This window comes from Carettochelys insculpta, chromosome 16 (genome assembly GCF_033958435.1).
Source record: "Carettochelys insculpta isolate YL-2023 chromosome 16, ASM3395843v1, whole genome shotgun sequence".
Taxonomy (NCBI): Eukaryota; Metazoa; Chordata; order Testudines; family Carettochelyidae; genus Carettochelys; species Carettochelys insculpta.
The window spans coordinates 20,327,849-20,349,733 of record NC_134152.1 but is presented as its reverse complement, the minus strand read 5'-3'; the positions used below and the strand labels follow the sequence as shown (position 1 = coordinate 20,349,733).

Genomic DNA, 21,885 nt, shown 5'->3' with positions numbered 1-21,885 from the left:
AAAGAAAAATCTACTGACAATAACGGTAAGAAACAGACTTGTCAACACCAAGATTTAGACAATACACTTCTGTTATATAGAAAAAGCCGAACACACCTAAGAGGCATGTTTCATTCCCTTAGCTAGGTAATGCTGTTAAGTGAATTCAAATGCCATAATGCCAGCAAATAAGTGTAGCAGTATTAGTGCACCAGAGAAAAGGAAGTGTCAAAGGGTAGCTCTACTGCTGAACTACTGTATGACCTTGGGTTAGTCATGTTGCCTCTTTCTGTCCTTGTTTTGCCTCTCATCTTTTGCCTATCCTGTCTACAAGAAACTATCCCCATCCCATTGGCTACATCTACACTAGAAGCACCTGGAAGAGATGTTCTGATAAAACATCTGTCGACAGATCACGTCTAACACAAAAACAGATCAATCTTTTGCTCCTCTCTGTCAACAAAAGGGCCCCCCAGATTGTCTACACAGCTTTTTTGTTGAGTTTCTGTTGAAGAAAAGCATTGTGTGTGTAGATGCTCTGCGAGTTCTGTCTACAGAACTCTCTAGTGTAGATGTAGCCAGAATGTACAATGCCTAACACTCTGGTCTGATCTTTGTTGGTGCTTCTAGTACCGCAACACAAACATATACATACTATTTACTAATAAGGAAAAAAATGGGAAAAGACGATTTTTTTTATATTCAATCACTGTCTTACTGTGTCAGTAAGATAGCTGTGCTAGTCTGTATCCACAAAAAGAAAGAGAAGTCCTGTAACACCTTATAGGTTAATAGATTTTTTTGGAGCATAAGCTTTCATGGGCAAAGATCCATTTTTGTATTTGCCCACAAAACCTTGGGCTCCACAAAATCTACTAGTCTATAAGGTGCCATAGGACTTCTCATTGTCTTTCAGTGGTAAGGCTCAGAACAAAGGACAACTCAGGAGTAAAGGGACTTCGAAGTACCCTAGGGACTTCGAAGTACCGGCAGGTGAGCCGACACTTTGAAGTACCAGCTAGACGCGAGCTGACACTTCGAAGTTGCTACGGAGGGGAATTTGCTTAAGGAAGTGCTGCATATGTACCGCAGCACTTCATGAACAAACTCCCAGCACACTACTTACCATCCTCCCTTCGAAGTAGGGAGGTAATGCAGACACAGCCCTAGTGAGAACATGCTAACTTGTATCATGAGAGCTCTGTGGTTCGCCCTGGAACTCCTCATTGTTGTGAGGAGTAAGGAAGGTTGACGGGACAGTTTCTCCCATCGATCTCCCACTGTGAAGATGACCAGAAAGATGGATCTACAATGGTCGATTCTAACTACAAAACTGCCATAGCTGGAACTGCGTATTTTAGATCAGCTTTTGACCTGTTGTACTCCTGGCCTGAGTGAAAAGCTTTCTACCTGCATTACACTGAAGTTTAGTAGAGTAGGCACAGAACATGTTAAGGAATACATTACCGTAGCATGGAGCCCTAAATGAAGAGAATTCCAGCAGCCTCCCCAGTATTACTCCTACATTTTATTCTCAACATATTGTCATTATAAGCAATTTTCACCTCATGAATTTTGAAAGAATGTAACCATTTCAAGGAGAGAAACATGCTAAATCAGTTTAGGGGATCAAAATGCAATCAAATTAGGGTCAATGCTTGTTATTAATTCATAGTGTTTAAAAGCTAATCAAATTAAAGGAAAAACAGAAGGTGTCAGGGGAACACAAGCATAGGTTGCACTGTACTCTTTTTAGTAACAGAGGAGGCTATTTCTCAGATCTATTTGGATTTTTTTTTTGCTGATATGGGTTATTGCAGGCCATCCCGTCCCACACTCCAAGCTAAATAAGCTATACCAGGCAAACCAGTTTTTTTCCATCACGTGCCTCAGCCAATTAATTAAATGTCCCAACTGGTTTTAAGTGATTTAGAATAGAAAGTAATAAGCTAGTTTTGGCCATACAGGACAGGTCACTGAGGTGAAGCGCATACTGGTCATGAAGCTGTTTTCCTTTTCTGCATTTCTTCCTTCTTTAAATACGTCCTCAGTTTTTTTTCTTCATTGAATCAACCCAGATAATGAAGTGTTCAAGGAGCTTTACGAACATTTCTCAGGTGGCAAATCAAGCTAGTTATATGTATGTATGAATGTACGAGTGAACAGGCGAACACACACATACACATATATATAGCCTGATTATCCACTTCAGTGACATTTGTGTAAGTCAGGATTAATTCTATCCAAACCAGCGGATGCTCCCCAGGTAGAGAACTGCTGTGAGTGAAAACAGAACAAGGCCCATTGTATCTAATTAGGCCACTAGATAACGGATAAAAGGTAGAGAGTGCTTGGTGAAGAGCAATTTTACCATGTGGACTTACATGGAGATCAATTAAGCACAACGCAGTACCTTTAATCTCTACAAAGCACTTTGTGAAGTGCACTCAGGACAGAAGCTGAAATTTCCCTTCTCTCGCACCACTTTCCAAACTGGGAGCCAATTCCGTCTCTCCTGCATGTGATGACTCACTGCGTGCAGGGGAGAGGGAGCAAACTTTTCACCATGAGCAGTCAGCATGAGACACGGAGCCCTGCAGCACTGGAACAATTTATACAAGGTCAAGCAGCGAGCAAAGAAGATGCAGATGCACAAGTGCAGAAGCCCAGAAGGGGAGCCAGAACAGACCTTTACACAGTGTCAGCTGAACATAGCTTCTGTTAGGTTATACATTTCACAATTTCTGGTCGGGCTCTGGGAAGGACAGGGAGATTGGTTTTTTGCCCTTTGATATCCAATCATTTAGCTGCATAGTTTATAGGTATAGATTTGCTGTTTCAAAGCGTTAACAGGATTCTTCGGCTTGGTCTATACTAGATCTTACAGTCATCTGCAGATACACAATTCTAGCTCTGTCAATTGCGTAGATAGAATCTATGCATCTGCAATCAACTGTAAGGTCTGTCCTCTCTGATGGAGGTCAACAGGAGCGACCTCCCTTATTCTTCACAAGAGCAGGAGTACAGGAGGTCAACTGTGGACCCCAGAGAGATCAGTTTCATGCATCTTTACCAGATGTACGAAACCAAACTCTGGCAGATCAACCTGTGCACCCAGTAAGTTAAGACATACCCTCAGGGAGGAGCTAGCTGTGGGCAGAGGCCCTTCAGTTGTGATTAGCCCTTTTTAAATTTCCTGATTTGTGTTATACAGAATGTTGGATATATTCATATACATCTCTTTGTTCTACTTTGTTAGCTTTTAAACTGGCTTTATTTTATCTTGTTCAGGTTGGGTGTGCCAGGTTTGGGGAATGGTACAATGCATAAGTGCTACAGATCTTACAACAAGCAATTCTTTTGAGGGTGCTCATCTTTCCCGCACAACTGCTCGGAACATGTGCTCTCCCCGCTGATATTCTCTCCCTCTGTAGCATGATTGTATTTTTTTGGGAACTGTGAGCCACAGTTGTGGCGAACAGTGAGTACAGCAGGGGTGGTGGGTCAGAAGTCACCCTTTCTGCTTATGTCAGTTTGTGATTTCTTTTACCGCTCAGTTTGCCTGGTTATTCTCTGAAATACACTAACACATGTTTTCATAGCTTGGAGATATGAAGGGATCAGCTACCATTCGAGGTGAAGGGCCAAAATTCGACCTTTTGACCTCTTTGTATAATCTGAGTGATGGTGATACTTTTTAGTCACTAATGGTGCTACTTCAACAGCTCCATTAATAAATAACAATGCAGATCTTTACTGTTTAGGTGGTAGTTAGTAGCACTGGCTTGTCTTTTGTTAACCTACAGGCAGCTTGGCTTTCAGCAAGTTCCTAGCTGCACGGGGGAGGAGGGGCGGGGCTGAGCTCCCATGAAAATTGGATTGAGTGCCACTATTGGCACATGTGCTGGGGGTTGCTGACCCCAGGGTTAGACTGATCCTTTCTAGTTTATCAAGGCTTTTTACATACTCCTTGACAAACTCTACACTGGGTCTGTGTTTGGGACGACAGGTTTGCAGGGAAGATCTAAGGCATGGGTGTCCAACCTTTTGGCTTGCCTGGGCTGCACTGAGTGAACAGGAATTGTCTTGGGCCGCATATAAAATATATAATATAGTTAATGTATATAAATCACATAATAATGTTAAAAGTTTACGATCTTGTGGGGCTGCATTACTAGCTGTTGAGGGCCGCGGGTTGGACACGCCTGATCTAAGGGTAGATGTCTTGCTTAGCATTTTGGTAAGTGCCTCTGTTGTCAAGGGTAGCCAAGGTTGGTAGATGGTATATTTCAGCAGAAACGATATCTCTGTTTTGGCCTGGCTGTGATTCATGCTTCATGAGGCATTGCAACCTACCCCACACAAAGTCTTCGTAAACAGACTTGCACAGGGAAACGAGGACTGCGTCTATGCTACCAGAGAATATTGAATTTAAAGGAGTTAGCTCGATATGAAAACATCACTGTCTTCACTGCAAATATCATTAGCTCAAATTAGTGAGCCCTAATACTGATAACAAAATGACGATATTACCGGATGGGGATAGCGTCAATTTCAAATTTCGAATAAAGGCTAGTGTGGAAGCGCTATGTCTTTCATTCGAATTTATTAGCCTCCACAAGTGTCCTGTATGTATCCCACAAAGCTATGCGGTGACCCCCTGTGTATGGCCGCTTCCTTCTACGCTGCTCTCCATCCAGGTGCACAGGAAGAAGGTCATAGGAAGCCTGCAAATTTTTGATTGAATTAGAATTTGAATTCTGCAGTGCCCAGGCCTGCAAATACACTCCTCCCTCACTATATGAGCAAAATTGGTTCCTAACCTTTTTGCTCGTAGGCGAAAACTCATAAGAGGAACACTAAATTCCTACTAAAATACTTGAAAAAGTCTTTGATTGGTTCCAAGTGCTCAGAGTGGCAGCAGATGGCGCTGCTTTTGAAAGGTAACCGAGCCTGGGGTCGTGGGGGGTTAAAGGCTGAGGGCAGTTTGGGGCCTTGAGTGGGAGGGAGGGTTAAAACATGGTGGTGGGTTGGGTCTGGGTCGGGGGCAGGAGGGGTTGGTTCAGTCTGCTGCTGGTTGAGTCTGTGGGGCCGGTGGGGCGGTTAAGGCTGCAGCGGTTTGGGTGCACGGGGGCGGCGGAGGATTTAAGTTTTGCCAGTTCGAGTGCGCGGGGCTGGCGGTGGGGAGGGGAGGAGGGTATTAAATTTAGGCAGTTCGGGTGTGCCAGGGCTACAGGGGGTTTAAATTCCGGCAGTTCAGGGTGCACGGGCTGGCCAGGGGGTGGAGGGGTAAGTTTCAGTAGATAATGGGGTGTGTGGGGGCGGCAGAGGGGGTCTACATTTCGGCGGTTCAGGGTGCGCAGGGCCGGCGGGGTTTTAAATTTTGATGGTTTGGGGTGCGCGGGGCTGGAGGGGTTTTAAATTTCAGCAGATCGGGGTGAGTGGGGCCGACAGGGGGGTTAAATTTTGGCGGTTCAGGGTGCGCTGGGAGGTTTAAATTTTGGCAGTTCCAGTGGCGGGGGAGCGGCGGGGCTTTAGGTTTCGGGGGTTTGGTGTCTGCGGGGCTGGTGGGGAGATCAGGCTGCAGTGGGTTGCAGAGTAAGTCTCATATGAGCTGGGGGAGTTCACTCGTTGAGTGAACTAGGGGGGGAATGTGTGTCCCTCGTTTAAGCAAGTACTCATAAATAAAGTACTCGTTTAACGAGGGATGAGCGTATAAAGGGTCCGGATGAGCGGCTGACAGAACCGGGAGGGGGTGGACAGGGTTAATAGCACAGGTGCCCACTGCTACATCAGTGTCCACAGAGGATGTGCGGCATAGGGAACCTGGGCGTGTTTGGGAGAGAGCTGAAAGCACAGCTGCCTGCCACTATGCCAACGTCTGCAGAGGACGCATGGCTGACAGAACTGGGTCGGAGTGGGCAGGGCTGCTAGCACAGCTTCCTGCCGCTATGTCAATGTCCACAGAGGATGCGTGGCACAGGGAACCCGGGTGGGTTTGGGGGAGGTCTGAATTCTGTTACTGGGGGCTCTGAATTCTGGGACCGTTCTTTGCATTCTGGGATTCTAACATGAAGTATCCACAAGCAACCAGAGCTAAGGCACTGTGGGATAGGTACCCACAATGCACTGTTCATGCTGTCAAACTTGCATAGGGCAATGGGGACGAAGAAATCTGACACGGAAAAACGATGGCTTGAATTTCAAGAAGGTTTGTGGACACTTAAATTCAAATTCATAAGAATGAGGTTAAAAAAAATAAAATTTATCTCGTAGTGTAGATGTAGCCTCGGAGAGACTGGAGGATGGAACTGCAGGTCTCTAGCCCAGCTGTAGCCTCCCTTGTGTGTGCTTCACTGCCCCCCAGCATCATGAAATGTTTAGAAAGATACAGATGGTAACAACTGGCATCACACTGTAATTTATCATTAGTATAAAACTCCGATTATAGGGCCCAATCACACCTGCCGCCCATCTAATGCTGCTTTCTTATAACTTCCTCGTTCAGGGGCTGGCAACCAAAATAGCAAGAAGAGTCAATTTTTCCAATTTGGTAAAAAACTCATTAATTCAAGAGCTGCAATGCATGTGAATACGAGCCAGTCCTTAATAAATAACATCAAACCAGACTTTTTCTAACCCTTATTTTAAGAACAGCGCGCACACAATGATTTGTAATGCAATACATGTTTACTGCAGGACGTTCACAAACTCATACATAGTCTATTTCCTCATCTGCATCTGATGAAGTGGGTCTTTGCCTATGAAAGCTTATGCTCCAAAACATCTGTTAGTCTATAAGGTGCCACAAGACTTCTTGTTCTCGAAACTACAGACTAACACAGCCTCCTCTCTCATACCATTTCCTCACACTTCATGTGTGTTTGTACCACTGTCTTCCTGACTTTCACTCCCGAACTTTCTATCTGGAGGACGCTGGGGGAGTTATCCAAAGTTTCGAGATTACATATCATTTGCTAGTTAGGTATAAGTTGTTCATTTTAGATGTTCATTGCTTATCAAAAGTAATTAGTAGGTTTTTCTTTTTTTTTTTTTTTGCAATTATAAAGTCTTTAAAGAGCCACACGTTGCAGACCCCACCCCAGGTAGTATAGGATAAAGGGAAAAACAAATCTCTGAAGGTTCCTATATTGCAATTTTCCCAACTCCAAATGTCCAAAAACCCAAAATCTTATAAATCATTCATAATTACGAATGTTGAGGTCTTTTAAATTGCCCTTTAAGCCTTCAGGATTCACTTGGGTCACATTCCCAAGACTCTCCCTTTAAACCATGAGGGTCAGATTCTTCCTTTTTACATGTGAAAACGACTCTTATGTCATAGCCTCCATCCAGAAACCGAGGCGCTAAGAAAAAACCCTTCAGACACTGAGAGTCTTGTGATCAAATCATAAACATTTCCAGTGTTGATATTGCAACAATGTGAAATCCCACATGGGCCTCCCCACCCACATAGCAGATGTGCTGGTCTTAAATGGGTGTAGAGAGATTTCTGTGAGCTCTCCACGTTGGGATGAATTTCAGGGGTGATCAACACACACAGTGCCCCTTCCTTGCCAGGGCTTGTGGGGGCAATGATTCCTCACAGCTCCCCCTCCTCCTTGGTTGGTGTGATGAGAGCTCCCTCTGCAGTTTTCACCTACTTTTTAAACCTATGATGACACATATTTAAAACTGACACAATGCAGCCACTTGTGCCTGGATATTAGTGCTGAATCCAAATGTTCTGATTCTTCACTATGGGCTTAAACTGATACGTAAAGTGACAGAAGTTTTTCCATTGTTCAAAGGGAGGTCTTTCTCCTTTTATTGTATAGCCACAAAATGAGATTGCTTCCCAGCACCAAAGAGGTGAAAAACCAGGCCTCTGACACATGGCGAGCAGCGAGCTGACTGACCTGAAATCGGTGGAAGTCAGCTGGTTTGAAGTCGTTAGGAGAGCAGCCACACCAATCAACAATGTGCTTGTACTGACATTTGCAGCCGAGTTTACGGTTCCAGTTCGTGATGCGCAAATTGTTGTCCACCATGGAGTCACAGTGAGGGCTATTTTCCAGGACAGTATGAAAGAAAGACTGCAAGAAAATAAGAGTTCAGGACACTCAGTGCCTCAGACGTCTGTTGTCATCTTTACTTTCAGCTCAGAAAATTAGTCTACAGGCCTGAACCTTGACTATCCTCTTTGGAAATAACAGAGCACCTACCTTCTCCTACAGCTTTTCCTTGAACCTGTCTATATAGGATCGAATGCATAGTGCACTGCGGGCACAGCCGAACAACAACAGTCTGGGGTGAAGCCATGCTCCAAAAGGCTGACTGGCTGCAAGCATTACAGCTCTCGCGAATGGAATGAATGGCTTTGAAATCCTGAGACTGTCAGGCACCAGTCTCATTACTGTGCTATTTATTTAAGTTGCCTGAGAAATTCCAGTGCCCAGTGATCCCCATTATTTTGCCTTCTGAAGTTACTCTGTGGTCTTCTACGCTCAGAACTGTTTTCCTCACAGACATGCTGATGATCGATTTCAAAGCATTCTCTGTGATGACTCTCAGCCTGTATCGTTCCCTATCATTACTGATGGAAAAATAAACAGCCTCACACAGCCAATTCTTCTGTTAGTCTGTCCACCTCAGAGACCAAGGATTACTTCTAATGTGCTGCTAGCTGAGCAACCTCACACTGAAAAGTAACACTCACCCCTGCTACCAGAAGGATATCCTGTCTCCTGTAATTACTTCTGAAAGTGTGAGTATTTATTTGCTGACTCAGGGCAGCAAGGAATTCCTATTAGGTTCTTCTAATTATAGCATCATAATTTCAGCTACTACATAAATCATATGCAATGGGAACCATTGTAGCAAGCTGACAAGTGAGCAAAGACAGAATGATTTTTAGAAGTTTCATATGGACCCAGCAGTGCAACATACTCAAATTTAGCTCTGCAAAAGATGATTTTTAGAAGCAGTGACTTATCTTTAAAAACTACTATAGCAAGATCTATAAATACATGGCATAGCATTAGCATGGCTGACCCCCAAGTAATCCCCCTACCCTTTTTTAATGTTAAATGACAGCCCAGTGAATATGGATTTTACGCTTGAATTGTCTGGTTAAACCCATAAAGGCATACATTCCCAGTCAAGCGAGGAAAAAAAAAGCCTACTACCCAATTACTCATTGCCCTGTGTCCTTTCATAATGATACAGAAATTCTCTGCAGGATAATGGATGAAAAGGTTATCAGAGTTGAGAAAAGAAGTGAATTTTAGCAGAAATAGGATTAAAGGAAGATTATTTAACGTGTGTGGAATAATAAACCCCATCAAATTATGAGAATCACTGTGCTCAACGGAATGATAAAAGGTCTGTATGTGCAAGGTTGGCTTCATCAATCCACCAAAGCCTTATGTGCCACCACTGAGGAAAGCCGATATCATTATAAGATAGTCATTAGATATCCTTCCTCAGAGAAGCTTAGGAACACATACAGCACATTAATACCTTGGAGAAAGAGTCTGACAGCTCAAGGGAACAGTGTACCTGACAGCACAGGTGTAAAACAGCCTGGAAAATGTCAGTGTGTGTGCTCTGTTTGAAGCTCAAGCATGCCCTGCTGACAAACTGCTACCTGTTAGCCTTAAACAAGTTGCAGTCTGCACTCCCTCCTGCATCACTTACAGTTGGGAGTGATTTCTGAGTGATCCAGATTATTTGCAACTGTGCCGTCCAGCTGAGCTTTGAATTGAACAATAAATCTTTGTTTGCAGACCTTTTATTTTAACGCACTTAATTTTCTTAAATAAAACTGATGGATGTGACGAGGAAAGCTAATTACAGATACGGTGGCATCTGTAAGCAAAGTGAACTTGAGGTTTTGGTTAATCTGTGACAGTTTTACTGGTTCAAAATTCAGGCAGCCAACCAAAGGGAAAAAAGTAGTCAAAACATTCAAAAGCTTACTTGTCATACAATTACTTTCTGTTAAGCATATATGGAGCCCAACCCAAAGCTCACTGAAGTCAAAACAGAGAATCTGAGTGACTTCAGTGATCTTTAGATCAGCTTTGAAGAGTGAAGCTTCTGTAAATCTACACACCTCAGCAGGAAGTAAAGTATATGAATAGAACCTCTTCATCTTCATCACCAGATCATCATCGGAAAAGGTGACATACTCCACAAACTTCCTGTTCAGTAGGAACCAGTCTGATCCTCCATCCAGAGTGATTCCTTCTGGGATTTTCCGGTCTCCAAGGCGCCACATGTGTGTTTCACATTCTAGGAAAAGCCTGTCCAGACCTTGTTTTCTAATAAACCTAGGAAGAAAAAAAGGGAGCCGCGAAAAGGTAATTGGTGTTTTCTTATCAATAGCACTCAAAATAAAAAAAGCTATTAAAGACAAATGAAAATATGGTCATGATTTGCATGCCTGTTCCATTTATAAATAGTTTATGAAAAGTTAATAAATAATTTAATAAAGAATGAATTAGTTTGTATACTTTGTTAGAGAGTCTAAAAGTCAATCAACGGCTTATAAACACTTTACACTCAAGTCCTTATAAATATCCACTACACATGCCACTCATGTCTGTAATATGCTTACATTTATGAACCCTATATAAACAGACCTGTAACATAAAGCATCACTAAGAAATTGTGGGTGTTTATATTTAAGATGCAATTAATTTCTGCTTTTAAAGAAGTCCAATAATGGTTTTTGAAAGATAATTTATTTTCAAAAAAGTGATTTTCTTTCTGAATTATTTTTCCAGGAACATTTCTATCAAAGGCAAATGTAATCAGGAGTAAAACCTCATTGCTTTTGTTACAGTGAGTTTGTTTCCCCTCCTCCCTGCCCACTCATTTTCAAGCCTAGCATAAATAACACTGGGCATCGTTTTTTGATTCTTGCTGACCCACAGACAAAAGCAGCAAAGGTAGAATTGAAATCCAGTCGACAATTGATTAAGTCCAAAACAGCAAGAGAAACAGACTTGGAAAAACCAAGCTATGTTTGAAAGCAAGATGGACTGCACATTTACAGGTGACTTTGTGATGGCCTTAAGTACGTTTCTATTTGTTTTATCATTTTCAGAATTACTTCCCAGAAAGCGATACTAGCTAGGAAGCAGAACATGAGGAACATAAATTGGCTGATCCAGTAATGTAATGTTAGGATGGGGACTGTCTTCCAGTGATGATGCAGATCTCTACTTTTGGTAATGAAGGCCTGTCTGTATATTTTGAGAAGTAACAAAGCCCGGCCATCTGGTTCATCTACACTCAACAAATGGTCACCATGCATTAATCAGAACCCATAAAAACTATTGGATTTAAGAGCTGCAGTCTATCTTGAGTTGTGTTGTCAATGGCGAAAGACCTGTGTTTTGTCAAAAACTCCCTTGCTTTTGTACAACACTGTAATTAACTATTACTTATTATACAGAAATTTAAATGCCATAACACTAGCACATTTACCCCGTGTTCTTCAGGTCCTTAACTCAATTGAGGATTTAAAAAAATGTGCATGCATTATTTAAATGACTATATTTTTCAACAACAGGGAGAGAAAGCAAAGTACATAGTTCGTCTGCCCCCTGTGCTCCCCAGCCAGAGTGAGGAAGAGTGAGCAATGCAGCAAACTGCACTTTCCCTGATGAAGGGGAACGACCAGCAGTTAGGGATGTTAAATCCTGTTTAATTGGTTAACCCCGTTAAATGCTAGGTTCTATTGGTTAACTGATTAAACGGGTGTGTAGGGGGAGGGCCTTGCTATGGACTGGGACTGCTCTGGCCTGACTGGAGCACCCCCACCCTGCATTGTGCCAGGCACTGGGGCTGCCATGGTTGGAGGGGCACTCCAGTAAAGACAGAGTAGTCACTGTCTGCAGCATCCTGGCCTGGGAGCGCCACGGGGTGGGGGTGCTCCAGTCAGGCTGGAGCAGTTGGACTCTACAGTGGGGAGCCCAGCTCAAATGGACTCCCCAGCTACTCCTCCCCACTTCCGAGCTGCCCCTCCCCCTTGGGACTGCTGTGGATAGGGCTACTCCAACCTAGCCAGAGCACCCCCACCCATGGTGGCCCTGTGAGGTTGGATCAATCCCCTGCCCATGGTGGGCGGGAGGCTTCTCCAGCCCCTGCCAGTAAACCTGTAACATTTTAGCATCCCTACCAGCAAAGTCTATGTAGGCATCTTGGGGTGTGGAAAAGCTTCAGTCTACCCTCCCTAAAGTGTGCCTGAGGGGTAGGGGATGGTTATTTGGGGCTTGGGCACTCCCCTGCCAGTCCCTTTCACCCCCCTAGTCATTTATCTTTTCTGTATGATTTTATGAGGAGCAATACCATTCCAGGCACATCCCATTCTTCTGGCACAACCAAACCAGCATGGGCAGGGAAGGTGAGTGGGGCAGTTCCTTTAAGGGTGCACCTGGCCAGGGTTGCCGAAAGGGCTTGCCAGCCATGCAACCCTTTCTGATGCATTTCTAGGGTCCATTCTGTCCAGCTGGGCTGTGTGGCTGCTCTCTGTCGATGGAGCAGATCACTTTTTTGATCCGTGTTTGTGAGTGGATGCGCACTGCTGACAGAGGTTTTTGTTTTGGGAAGATCTCTTCCAACAGCAACTTATGCCGACAGATCACTGTAGTGTAGATATAGCCTGAGAGCTGGGGCTGGTGATTGGAAACAAGCTAGGGCCACAGGAAATTTGGACACACCTATGATAAGCAGTCATCTACTTAACTAAAATCATGCTGGATGAGAAAGTGCCAGACTAGAGAGGTTCAACCTGTACTGGACTGAAAACTGTCCTGCTTTTTAACATTCCTATATACTATCACATCAAAGGAATTATGTTTTAGTGTACTAGTTAATTTTAATGCTCTGAAAATAAACTTGTATATGAACTATTTTTCTTAAAATTCCAAAGATTTTATATTGGTGGAATTACATGCAAATACAGACACTGAGCCTTATTTTCAAAAAAAATATTTTTTTTTGAGGGCGTACAATTATGCCTGATTTAACAGTGAGCATAAAAATATTACTCATATTTCCAACTGACTGTGTACACAAACCAGGCAGCTAGATGTGTAAATGGCAGCTGAGGACGCAATGCTAGAGTCTGCAAAACTGAAGCCTGGTTTTGGATTCTTTCACAAGTTGGAAGTGTTATCTTTTATACTTTGTAAAAATGTCTACAGTCTCTAATTCTTGTACCTCCCACAGCTTCTCTTCTGCAACAGCGAATCGCTTTAGTTAGCCCTCTAGCAATCTAGACATCTCAGGGATACAACATGTGTCTGTACACTGTGCTTTCACTTTGTAACATTTGAAAATCTTTACAAATTCATTTCAGATAGTTTTATGGAATTACAGACCCTCCCCACATCTCACTGCAAATCTCTCTTCTCTTTGGTACTTTTTCATGCTTCCTTATTGTCCCCTGTTCATGTCACTCATCAGAAATCAAATTTAACATGCCTATTAGTGTTCATGTGATAAGAGAAAAACCATTCTGTCAATTACTAAGAAAAGCAAAACAACTTATGTTGCACTAGGGTATTTCCAAACCTCATTAGAGGTCTGACTCAATGGAAAGAGTGATGGACTTCAGAAGGTTTTAGATGAGATCCTAAACTCATCCTCAAATATTGATAAACCAGGGTTTATAGTTCTCAAATACATACTGGGTCAATTTCTCTCTGGAGTCAGAGGGCAATGAAAAATTCTAATAATTTCACATTTTGACCTGTTTATACCAAGGCTACATTACCTCTTCTAAATTTCCATTTATAAGGACAGATACTCTACACTGAACATACTCTATTAGCCACAACTAAAACCAAGCAGCTTTAAACATATTTCTTAAAGTGAACTGCTCACAGTTACTGCTACACATTTGCTTAATATCAGTAAATTTAAGATAAAACATTATTTAACGTATGTAGTGGCTCTACTAAATGTATATTTGGACTTCAAAGAAACACATTCAATTAAAAATAATTTTTGTCAGAAACAAAATATTGTTGCAAAATCAGTACACAAAAAAGAAAAATTGAGAAAAGTATTTCCCCTATTTTTCCAGTCTCTTACTTTGTGCACTTGATAACATTTTGTGAATAGAAAGTTTCACTGCTTTTCCATACTTGGCGGTTACTTTCCCTTTTTTGTGTGACTCATCAAAAGGAGAGATAAAACAATTAAAAACAGGAAAATGTGGTTGCAAAGACATAAAAATGACAAAGGGACACACAAACAAATGTACTGTCTGAAAGTACTTTTAACTCAGTTTTTAAATAGCTCTTTTAAAGTATTATCTGTTAACCAGCACTTCATTTTCACATGAACAACTAATCATTATTATTATAGTACACTTTCCATGTATTATTTTATATATGAAGATCTCTGGAAGTCAAGGCCAGTGTTTGGCTAATTTTGTAATTAATAAGTAGTTTATAATTTAGTCTCCTTTATTTTTATTGCAATGGCTACAGCAGAAAGATGCATATTCCTGACAGTTTTTGCAAAGTATTTTCAACATCTATGAACAAAGCTTTTCTGTTAACAGAGGAAGCTGTCAGATATTAAAGCTTGACTAATAAGATTTATCACAAAAGGGTCCTTGGCTCAAAGTAGTATATTTTTTAGTGGAGAGTCAGTTTCCTTTTCCTAAGTATTTCCTGTTTCTGATCTACTACTTAAAGGCCACATCTATATGGGCAGCTTCTGTCGACAAAATTGGGCTTCGGTTGACAAAACTTGCTGAGAGTCTACACGGTTAAGGCGCTCTATCGAGAGCGTGTCAACAGAACTCAGCTACTCAGCAGTGTTATCCCTATTCCAGATCAGGTATAATGCCTCTGTTGACAGTGTTTTGTCGACAGAGTGCCCTTACAGACACTTCTGTCCACAGAGAGGGATTCTGGTTCCCTGGGCAGCCCTGTTTGACATTCTGTCAAGAGAGAGGGCAAGGCAGTCTGGCTGCTCTCTGCTGACAGACTGGCTTGCTCTTTCAATCTGCTTTTGTGTGTAGATGCTATCTGTCAAGAGAGGTACTGCCAAGGTTTCTCTGTCGACAGAGGCTGACTATGCAGACATGACCAAAATGTCTGTTGCTTAGATTTCAGTTACTCAGATGTGCCACACACCTACTGACCCCTTGTTACATTATTCACTACATAATAATGGTAACTTTGAATAAAGAGTTGAAGACGCATTGTAGAAACAATTCATCACAAGCAAATGCTAGGAGCCAAGATAATAGCACAAAGAAGTATTTGTGAACATCTCTCTGAACAAAACCCACCTACCTACTTTGATTATAGCTACAGCTTGCTATTTACTTATAACAAATATCTGTAGATGCCAACTAATTTTGATAAGAAAGTATGGAAAAGATTTGTGTGAACAGGTATTCGTATGAGTCTGTTCTCGCAGATATATTTATGCAACTATCTTGAAAACAATTGGTAGGAATTGTTCAGTCAGGAAGCAGAATATAATACTTGCGGTGTAGCTGACTGATCCCATGGCAAACTGCAAATACTCAAGCAACAGGTAAAATGAAGAGTTTGCCAGCAGTCTTTAGGCTGAAATATATCTGAATAAACTATTCATTGAATAATCTCAGAGAATGTATAAAAATCTAAAAATGTTCAGAAAGAGAGGCTACACTCACTGAAAACAGTGAAATGCTGACACTCGAAGTCAATGGCAACACTTCCATTGCTTTCACTGGGCTCACAATTTCATCCATTGTTTCCTACAAATAGTGCAGCTCTAACAAGGGTTACATGTGTTTTGAAAATCTGAAGATGCCAACAACTCATTCAATTTTAGTTTCCTCTTTGTGCCAAATGATGCCAAATAAAGGAGGGGTTACGTCCCTGTACAAGTATCAGAGGGGTAGCCGTGTTAGTCTGGATCTGTAGAGCAACGAAGGGTCCTGTGGCACCTTATAGACTAACAGAAAAGTTTAGAGCATGAGCTTTCGTGAGTTAACTCACTTCTTCAGACGCTGGTCCTGGAAATCTGCAAGGCCAGGTATAAATAGGCCAGAGCAAGGCTGGGGATAACGAGGTTAGCTCAGTCAGGCAGGCTGAGTTGTATTGTCATCAGTAGATCTGGAGGTGTGAACTCCAAGAGAGGGGAAGCTGCTTTTGTATTTAGCCAGCCATTCACAGTCTTTGTTTAATCCTGAGCTGAGGGTATTGAATTTGCAGATGAATTGTAGCTCAGCAATTTCTCTTTGGAGTCTGTTCTTGAAATTTCTTTGCTGCAGGATAGCTACTTTTAAATCTGCTACTGTGTGTCCTGGGAGATTGAAGTGCTCTCCTATGGGTTTTTGTATATTGCCATTTCTGATGTCTGATTTGTGTGCATTTATTCTTTTACGTAGGGACTGTCCAGTTTGTCCGATGTATATGGCAGAGGGGCATTGCTGGCACATGATGGCATAAATTACATTGGTAGATGTGCAGCTGAATGAGCCCACAATGGTGTGGCTGATCCAGTTAGGTCCTGTAATGATGTTGCTGGTGTCTATATGTGGGCAGAGCAGTCCCTGTACAGTAACTTGAGTTCGAGATGTTTTGTCCTTACAGGTGTTCCATACAGGACTTGTACATGACTGTGCACTCTCAAACAGAGAGACTGTAAAGCAGCAACTGTGGGCCCATGCCTGCCCAGAGCGTCTTTCCATGCTCCTCTAAAAGGGTACATTGGAAAGCATGGACCTGCCATCACTCAATTCCTTCTCAAGTACAAAGCCAGAGATTCTGCAGCAGATGAGCAGGAGGGAAGGAGGTGGAACACTCACAGGGACAAAACAACCGGGAGAACTCAAGTTACTTTCCCTTTTCTTTACTTTTATATCCTTATGAGTGCTCCAGCACAGTAGACTCCCAAGCAGCAATCCAATGCGGGTATAGGTACTGAGGAGATAAATCCAAAGCAGATCAGAGGATTGAATCACCAAATATAGTGTTAAGTCTAAAAGCAGGTGAGATAGGGTAATGCTGGGCAAACGCATGGCTGGAAAACCAGGTTGTAGGTCTCAAGATGACTGCTATAGGAACATCTTTTGGAAAGGCTACAGATGTGCATTATGCCCAAGTGAAGTATCCTGTCACACACTAATCACGCAGTCTCATAGCATGTTAAGATGAAATTCAAGGCACACTTTGACAGTCTTTGCATGGAAATGGACTGCCATTACTTCCTTTCAACACAGGATACAAAGAGTTCAGGAGAGGCACTAAAGGCCATGAAGGCAAGAATCTTCTGATATGCAGGTGTGTGCAAGTTAGATTCCTGTCTGGAGGATGGGGCTCACGATGGAACACTGGTGGATGAATTTCCTGACTAATAGCTATTCTGAAAACCCCTTATGGAGGAAATAAGGATGGGAATATAGTGTGACCATATCCAGGTAGAAGATAGTGAACTGTGGATCTGCCATGAGCATACCAAATTCTGCCATTTACCTTGCTGAAGGGATAGCTCTAAGGCAGCATCCCCCAAACTATGTTCCAGTGGAACACAGATGTTCTGCAAGCTATGGAAAAGTGTTCTGTCACTGAAATTGAGTAATGCTGGCCTCAGCCCCATTCTCAGAGAAAAAAAGAAATTTTGGGATGGAATTCTCTCAGTTTGACTGTTTTCTTGAAATGACTGTACAGTAACCAATTTTTCTTAACATTGCTGGTTGTTAATAGGCAGCAAGTGCTTACTTTGCTAAATCATCGCTTGTGCCTGCTAATAGCTTAGAAGCCTTAGACTGGTGGTGAGCTACATTTGTTTTGTCAATGTCTGGTTTCATTATTATTTGTTGAGTTGTGCTTACTGTACAATAATTTATTAATTTATTTTATGAAATATTTTCCACTAGTAAGGTTCCACATAGTTAGTATGATGATGTAAAAAAGATAAAGTGTTTCGCAGAGAGCACCGTGATGTCCAAGTGTTCAACAACTGCAAAAAGTTTGGGAACCGCTGCTCTAAGGAACGAGTTGCTAAAGGAGAGATGGAGAACAGGTAAGCCACAGCTTCAAAGGGGGGTTTCCTTAAGGCACCAAGAATGAAATTAAGGTCTCATGCAGGAACAGGGCTGTTGTGTAAACCCTTCATAAATCTGGTCATAGCAGAATGTACAAAACCTGATATGCCATAATGGGGAAGTGAAAGGCTATGATAGCTCCCAGGAGTAAACTGATGGAGCTCACTGACAAACTCCTGAGAAAGAAAAACACAGGAAGTAAGAACAGGTGGCAAGATGCAGAATAGTTGACATCAAGTGCTCTGTTTCAAGCTGCTGGCAATTGAGAAGGAATTGAATGGGGGCAGGTCCATGCCTCTCTGTACATCCTTGCATAGGAGGCATGAAGAGCTGCTCTGTGCAGGCCCAGGCCTATGACAGTTTTACAGTTTCCTTTCGAGACTGCACAGTATGCACATAGCTTCTGGTGCAGTAACTATAGGGCCATACACTCAAAGAAGAATCACACCTGTGTTCATACATAAAGTCTTGCAATACACTTCTTAAGACCTTTTTTGCTGTACAGAAAGCCTTTACACTTAGCCTTTTCCCCCTATTTTTTCTCCACAATAAACAGAGTACATGACAGAGAAGGGAAGAGTGTCAAAAAGAAATAGCACCTACTTAGTCTGTCAAGATTAGTCAGAGTTCCTCCCAGTATGATAGGCAATTGGGTGTGAAAAAAGTACAGAATTCAGAATTCCCTGCTGTTTGAAAAGAACATGAAAAACTCAGTGGGGAGAAAAAAAGATGGCAAAAACTGCAAATGTAACCCCTTTTACATCGTGTTAAAACTGCAGCATCCTGGTGACAGTCCTTGCAAGGGCAAAATGGAATTATTTCTTGCTTTACTTCCTGTGTTCTGAAGGAGATACTATAAATATTACAAACATGATACAATCCTATTCATCACAATCCCTTGCACTTTAACGGACAACAGCATGAACATCAAATAAAATTATATAGTCGACATAGAATGTATTTCTCCCAATGAATTTTCTATAGTGAGAATGGGGATATTTCATACGCAAAGTAAAAACTAAATGTAAGTGAACAAAAACTATTTCTGGTAGAAATGTGAATTGTGACAATGCTTAGACGTCAAATATGAATACAAGAAACCAAATCTCTTTTAAAATAACCATTACTACTTATTATTTGTTCTCCAGCAGCTTCCTCAGGGTGCTAGCCTCCATCCATACAATCAATGCCATGAATAACTTTTAAAATGAAGTCCTGTCTCTACTGAAGACAACAGGAGCTCTGACATTGCCTGCAGTAACACCAGAATTTCACCCTTTGATTTTAAGAACACTGATCACGCATACACAAAAGGAACCTGATAATTAATGTTGTAGCAATAAATGGCCATTGCTGCAATTCCCATCGATTTTTCATGGGCTGGGAATTTTATCCCAGATGATGTGGGCAAAAATGGGAAACGATGAAAATATTTTCTGAGAGTCAATTATTGCAACACTCTCCGAGAGTATAAAAAAATTAGTACCAAAGCACTTTAAAAGCTATATACCCACTACACAGGAGCCCAAGCCAAGAGAGTCTGCCAAATAGACACTGTTATTCCTATGCAACACCCTCTAGTTTACAACAAAGGTGAGAGGAACGTGGGCATGCACTTCTGATTAGAATTGTCTACAATTTCCCTTATTCCTGTCCTAGACAACGGTTACTGAGGCTATGTCTACACTACCCCAGAAGATGGACTTGCTCAGGGTTGATCTTCCAGGGTTCGATTTTGTGGGTCCTGACCTATCAGGGGTTGGTAGTTCAGCCCTGTACTCCTTGTGTATTGCAAGGAGTAAGGAGGTTGAGGGGAGAAACACCTGCGTGGTTGGAAGTATTAACATACAGGTTTACTCCTCGATAATCTCCTTTTTCTTGCTGTGTGACTCACAAACAGTTTAAAAAAAAGGGTGGTCTTGAACCAAACTCCCAGATAAAGATACAAGGAAGTTGGGAAGCTCAGGTCTGAGCAGGGCGGCCTGGGCTCGTCCCTGATTATAAAGACTAAAGCTATGAAATAGGAGTCCAAACCCCCAGCCGGATCGAGTGCATACTCATCAGCTTCAGGTGGATTCATACCCGGCATGGCTAAGCTGTGTTTTTGCTGCCACTACTGTGGCTACAGTGCTACTTATACTCATGCTAGCCTGCTGAGAAAGCCCATGCAAGTAGGTAGATACAAGCAGGGGAAGCACACCTTGAGCTTGTAGTGTAGAGGTAGCCTTAGGCATCACTCTGCCAAAATGTTTATGCAATGCTCAGACCTGCTGACCTGATGGTAGGTGCAGAGTCCCAGGCCCTTTAAATTGCTGCTGGCGCACTGTGCAGTGCACTCTGAGGGCTGGGTGGCAGCTGTGGCCCGCTCTGAGAGGTGCTAAGGGCTGGCTGCCCCCATATCTCCACCCCTTCTGCCTGAGGCACCACCTCTTCCAGGAACATGAAGTCATCCCTCCGCAACTTTGCCCATGGGTCCAGCAAGTTTATGTGCCTCCCAGCAATGCCACACATCCAATGTTTAAAACTTCATGGTAAACGAGTTAGAGAAAAAGACACATATATGGTCAAAGACATTTTACCACTGGTATTCCAGCACTAAAATATTCAACAGTTACTGGCCAGGCTGCAAAAGTCGTGAGATTATTTTTCAGCCAATTTAAGATTTAAAAACCTAACAAATGTTGGGTTCTTTTTATTTGTCTTCTGGTTTCTGAGGCTTAAGATGAAACTGGATGACCCATTAAGCTTTTCTCAGCAGCCACAAGTGCTAGAAATGTTTTTCAAACAAAAACTGAGATTCTCACATGATAGCATGACTCCAAGAGCTCTGCTAACAACAGATATTGCACGAGATATGTCACTGTGTTAAAAGAACAGTATTAAGTGACACGATCATATTATATCTCCATCCTGAAATATCCAAACTCCTCTGGGGCTGGATTTACACCTTGTGGGTCCATATGCGTCCCCAGTTGCTGGGTAGATGCAGGGCCCCCACTCCAAGCTCTTCCCAACTTATCACAGGGGTTTGGAGCTCCAGGGTCCTCTGCAGCCTGCAACGGCTGGGAACTGTGGGAAGCCCCCACTACCTGGTGGAAGCTTGGAGCTCTGAACTGCTGACAGTGGTGGGGGTAGCCTGCTACTTTTAACTGGTATGAGCTGCCCCATATGGCCACAACTGCCCAGTGCCCTGTTCTAGATCCTTACCACTGCACGTCATCCCAACTCTAACAGACCTCCTCCTCCTCCATGCCTCCATCTCCCACTGCCCAATGTCCACCTCACTATACTTACGTGGAAATTTGGCCCTGCATTCTACCCAAAGTTATCATCATTTTGCTGATTTCTCAAAGAGAGAAATGAGAATCGGGGATTTCTATGCAAAAAAATGATTGGCTGATAGTTGAGAAAAATAAAGTCTTAGCTAAGATGGGAACAGTCTATAGTGCTTCATGCTGTCAGGACAAAGTTAGGGAATTAAGAAACAAAAATATTTATGAAAAAATACATGAAAGGCTCATGGATTTATACTTTATATTCAATATAGTTTAAAGTTTCTCCAGAGAGAAAGTTTTTTTTTCAAAATGTCAATATGTCTCTACGCTATTTTTGGGTTAGGGTGCAATAACAGGAAATAAATTATTTCTGAAATTAACAGATATTTGGAAGAAACCTAATGCTGCTTTGCTGGCTAATTTTGATAAGTCTTTAAATACAAATTGGAGGAAAAACAAGGAGCAAAGATAAAGTTTAAAAAAAAAACCACCAAAGATAGCCTCCTGAAAACATTCCACTCAGATTTGACAAAGAGGGTAATACCAACTGTGATGTTA

The 21,885-nt window shown here is 42.3% G+C and overlaps 1 protein-coding gene across 1 annotated transcript in view; it reads right to left on the bottom strand.

Annotated features, from left to right (window-relative positions):
- XYLT1 (xylosyltransferase 1) overlaps nt 1-21,885 on the bottom strand; it is a 378,932-nt gene that overhangs the window by 34,659 nt on the left and 322,388 nt on the right. Inside the window, exons 7-8 of the mRNA XM_075010845.1 lie at nt 10,097-10,313; nt 7,899-8,075 (exon numbers count right to left, since the gene is read on the bottom strand). Coding sequence (XP_074866946.1) covers nt 7,899-8,075; nt 10,097-10,313 — 394 coding nt within the window. The remainder of the gene's footprint in view (nt 1-7,898; nt 8,076-10,096; nt 10,314-21,885) is intronic.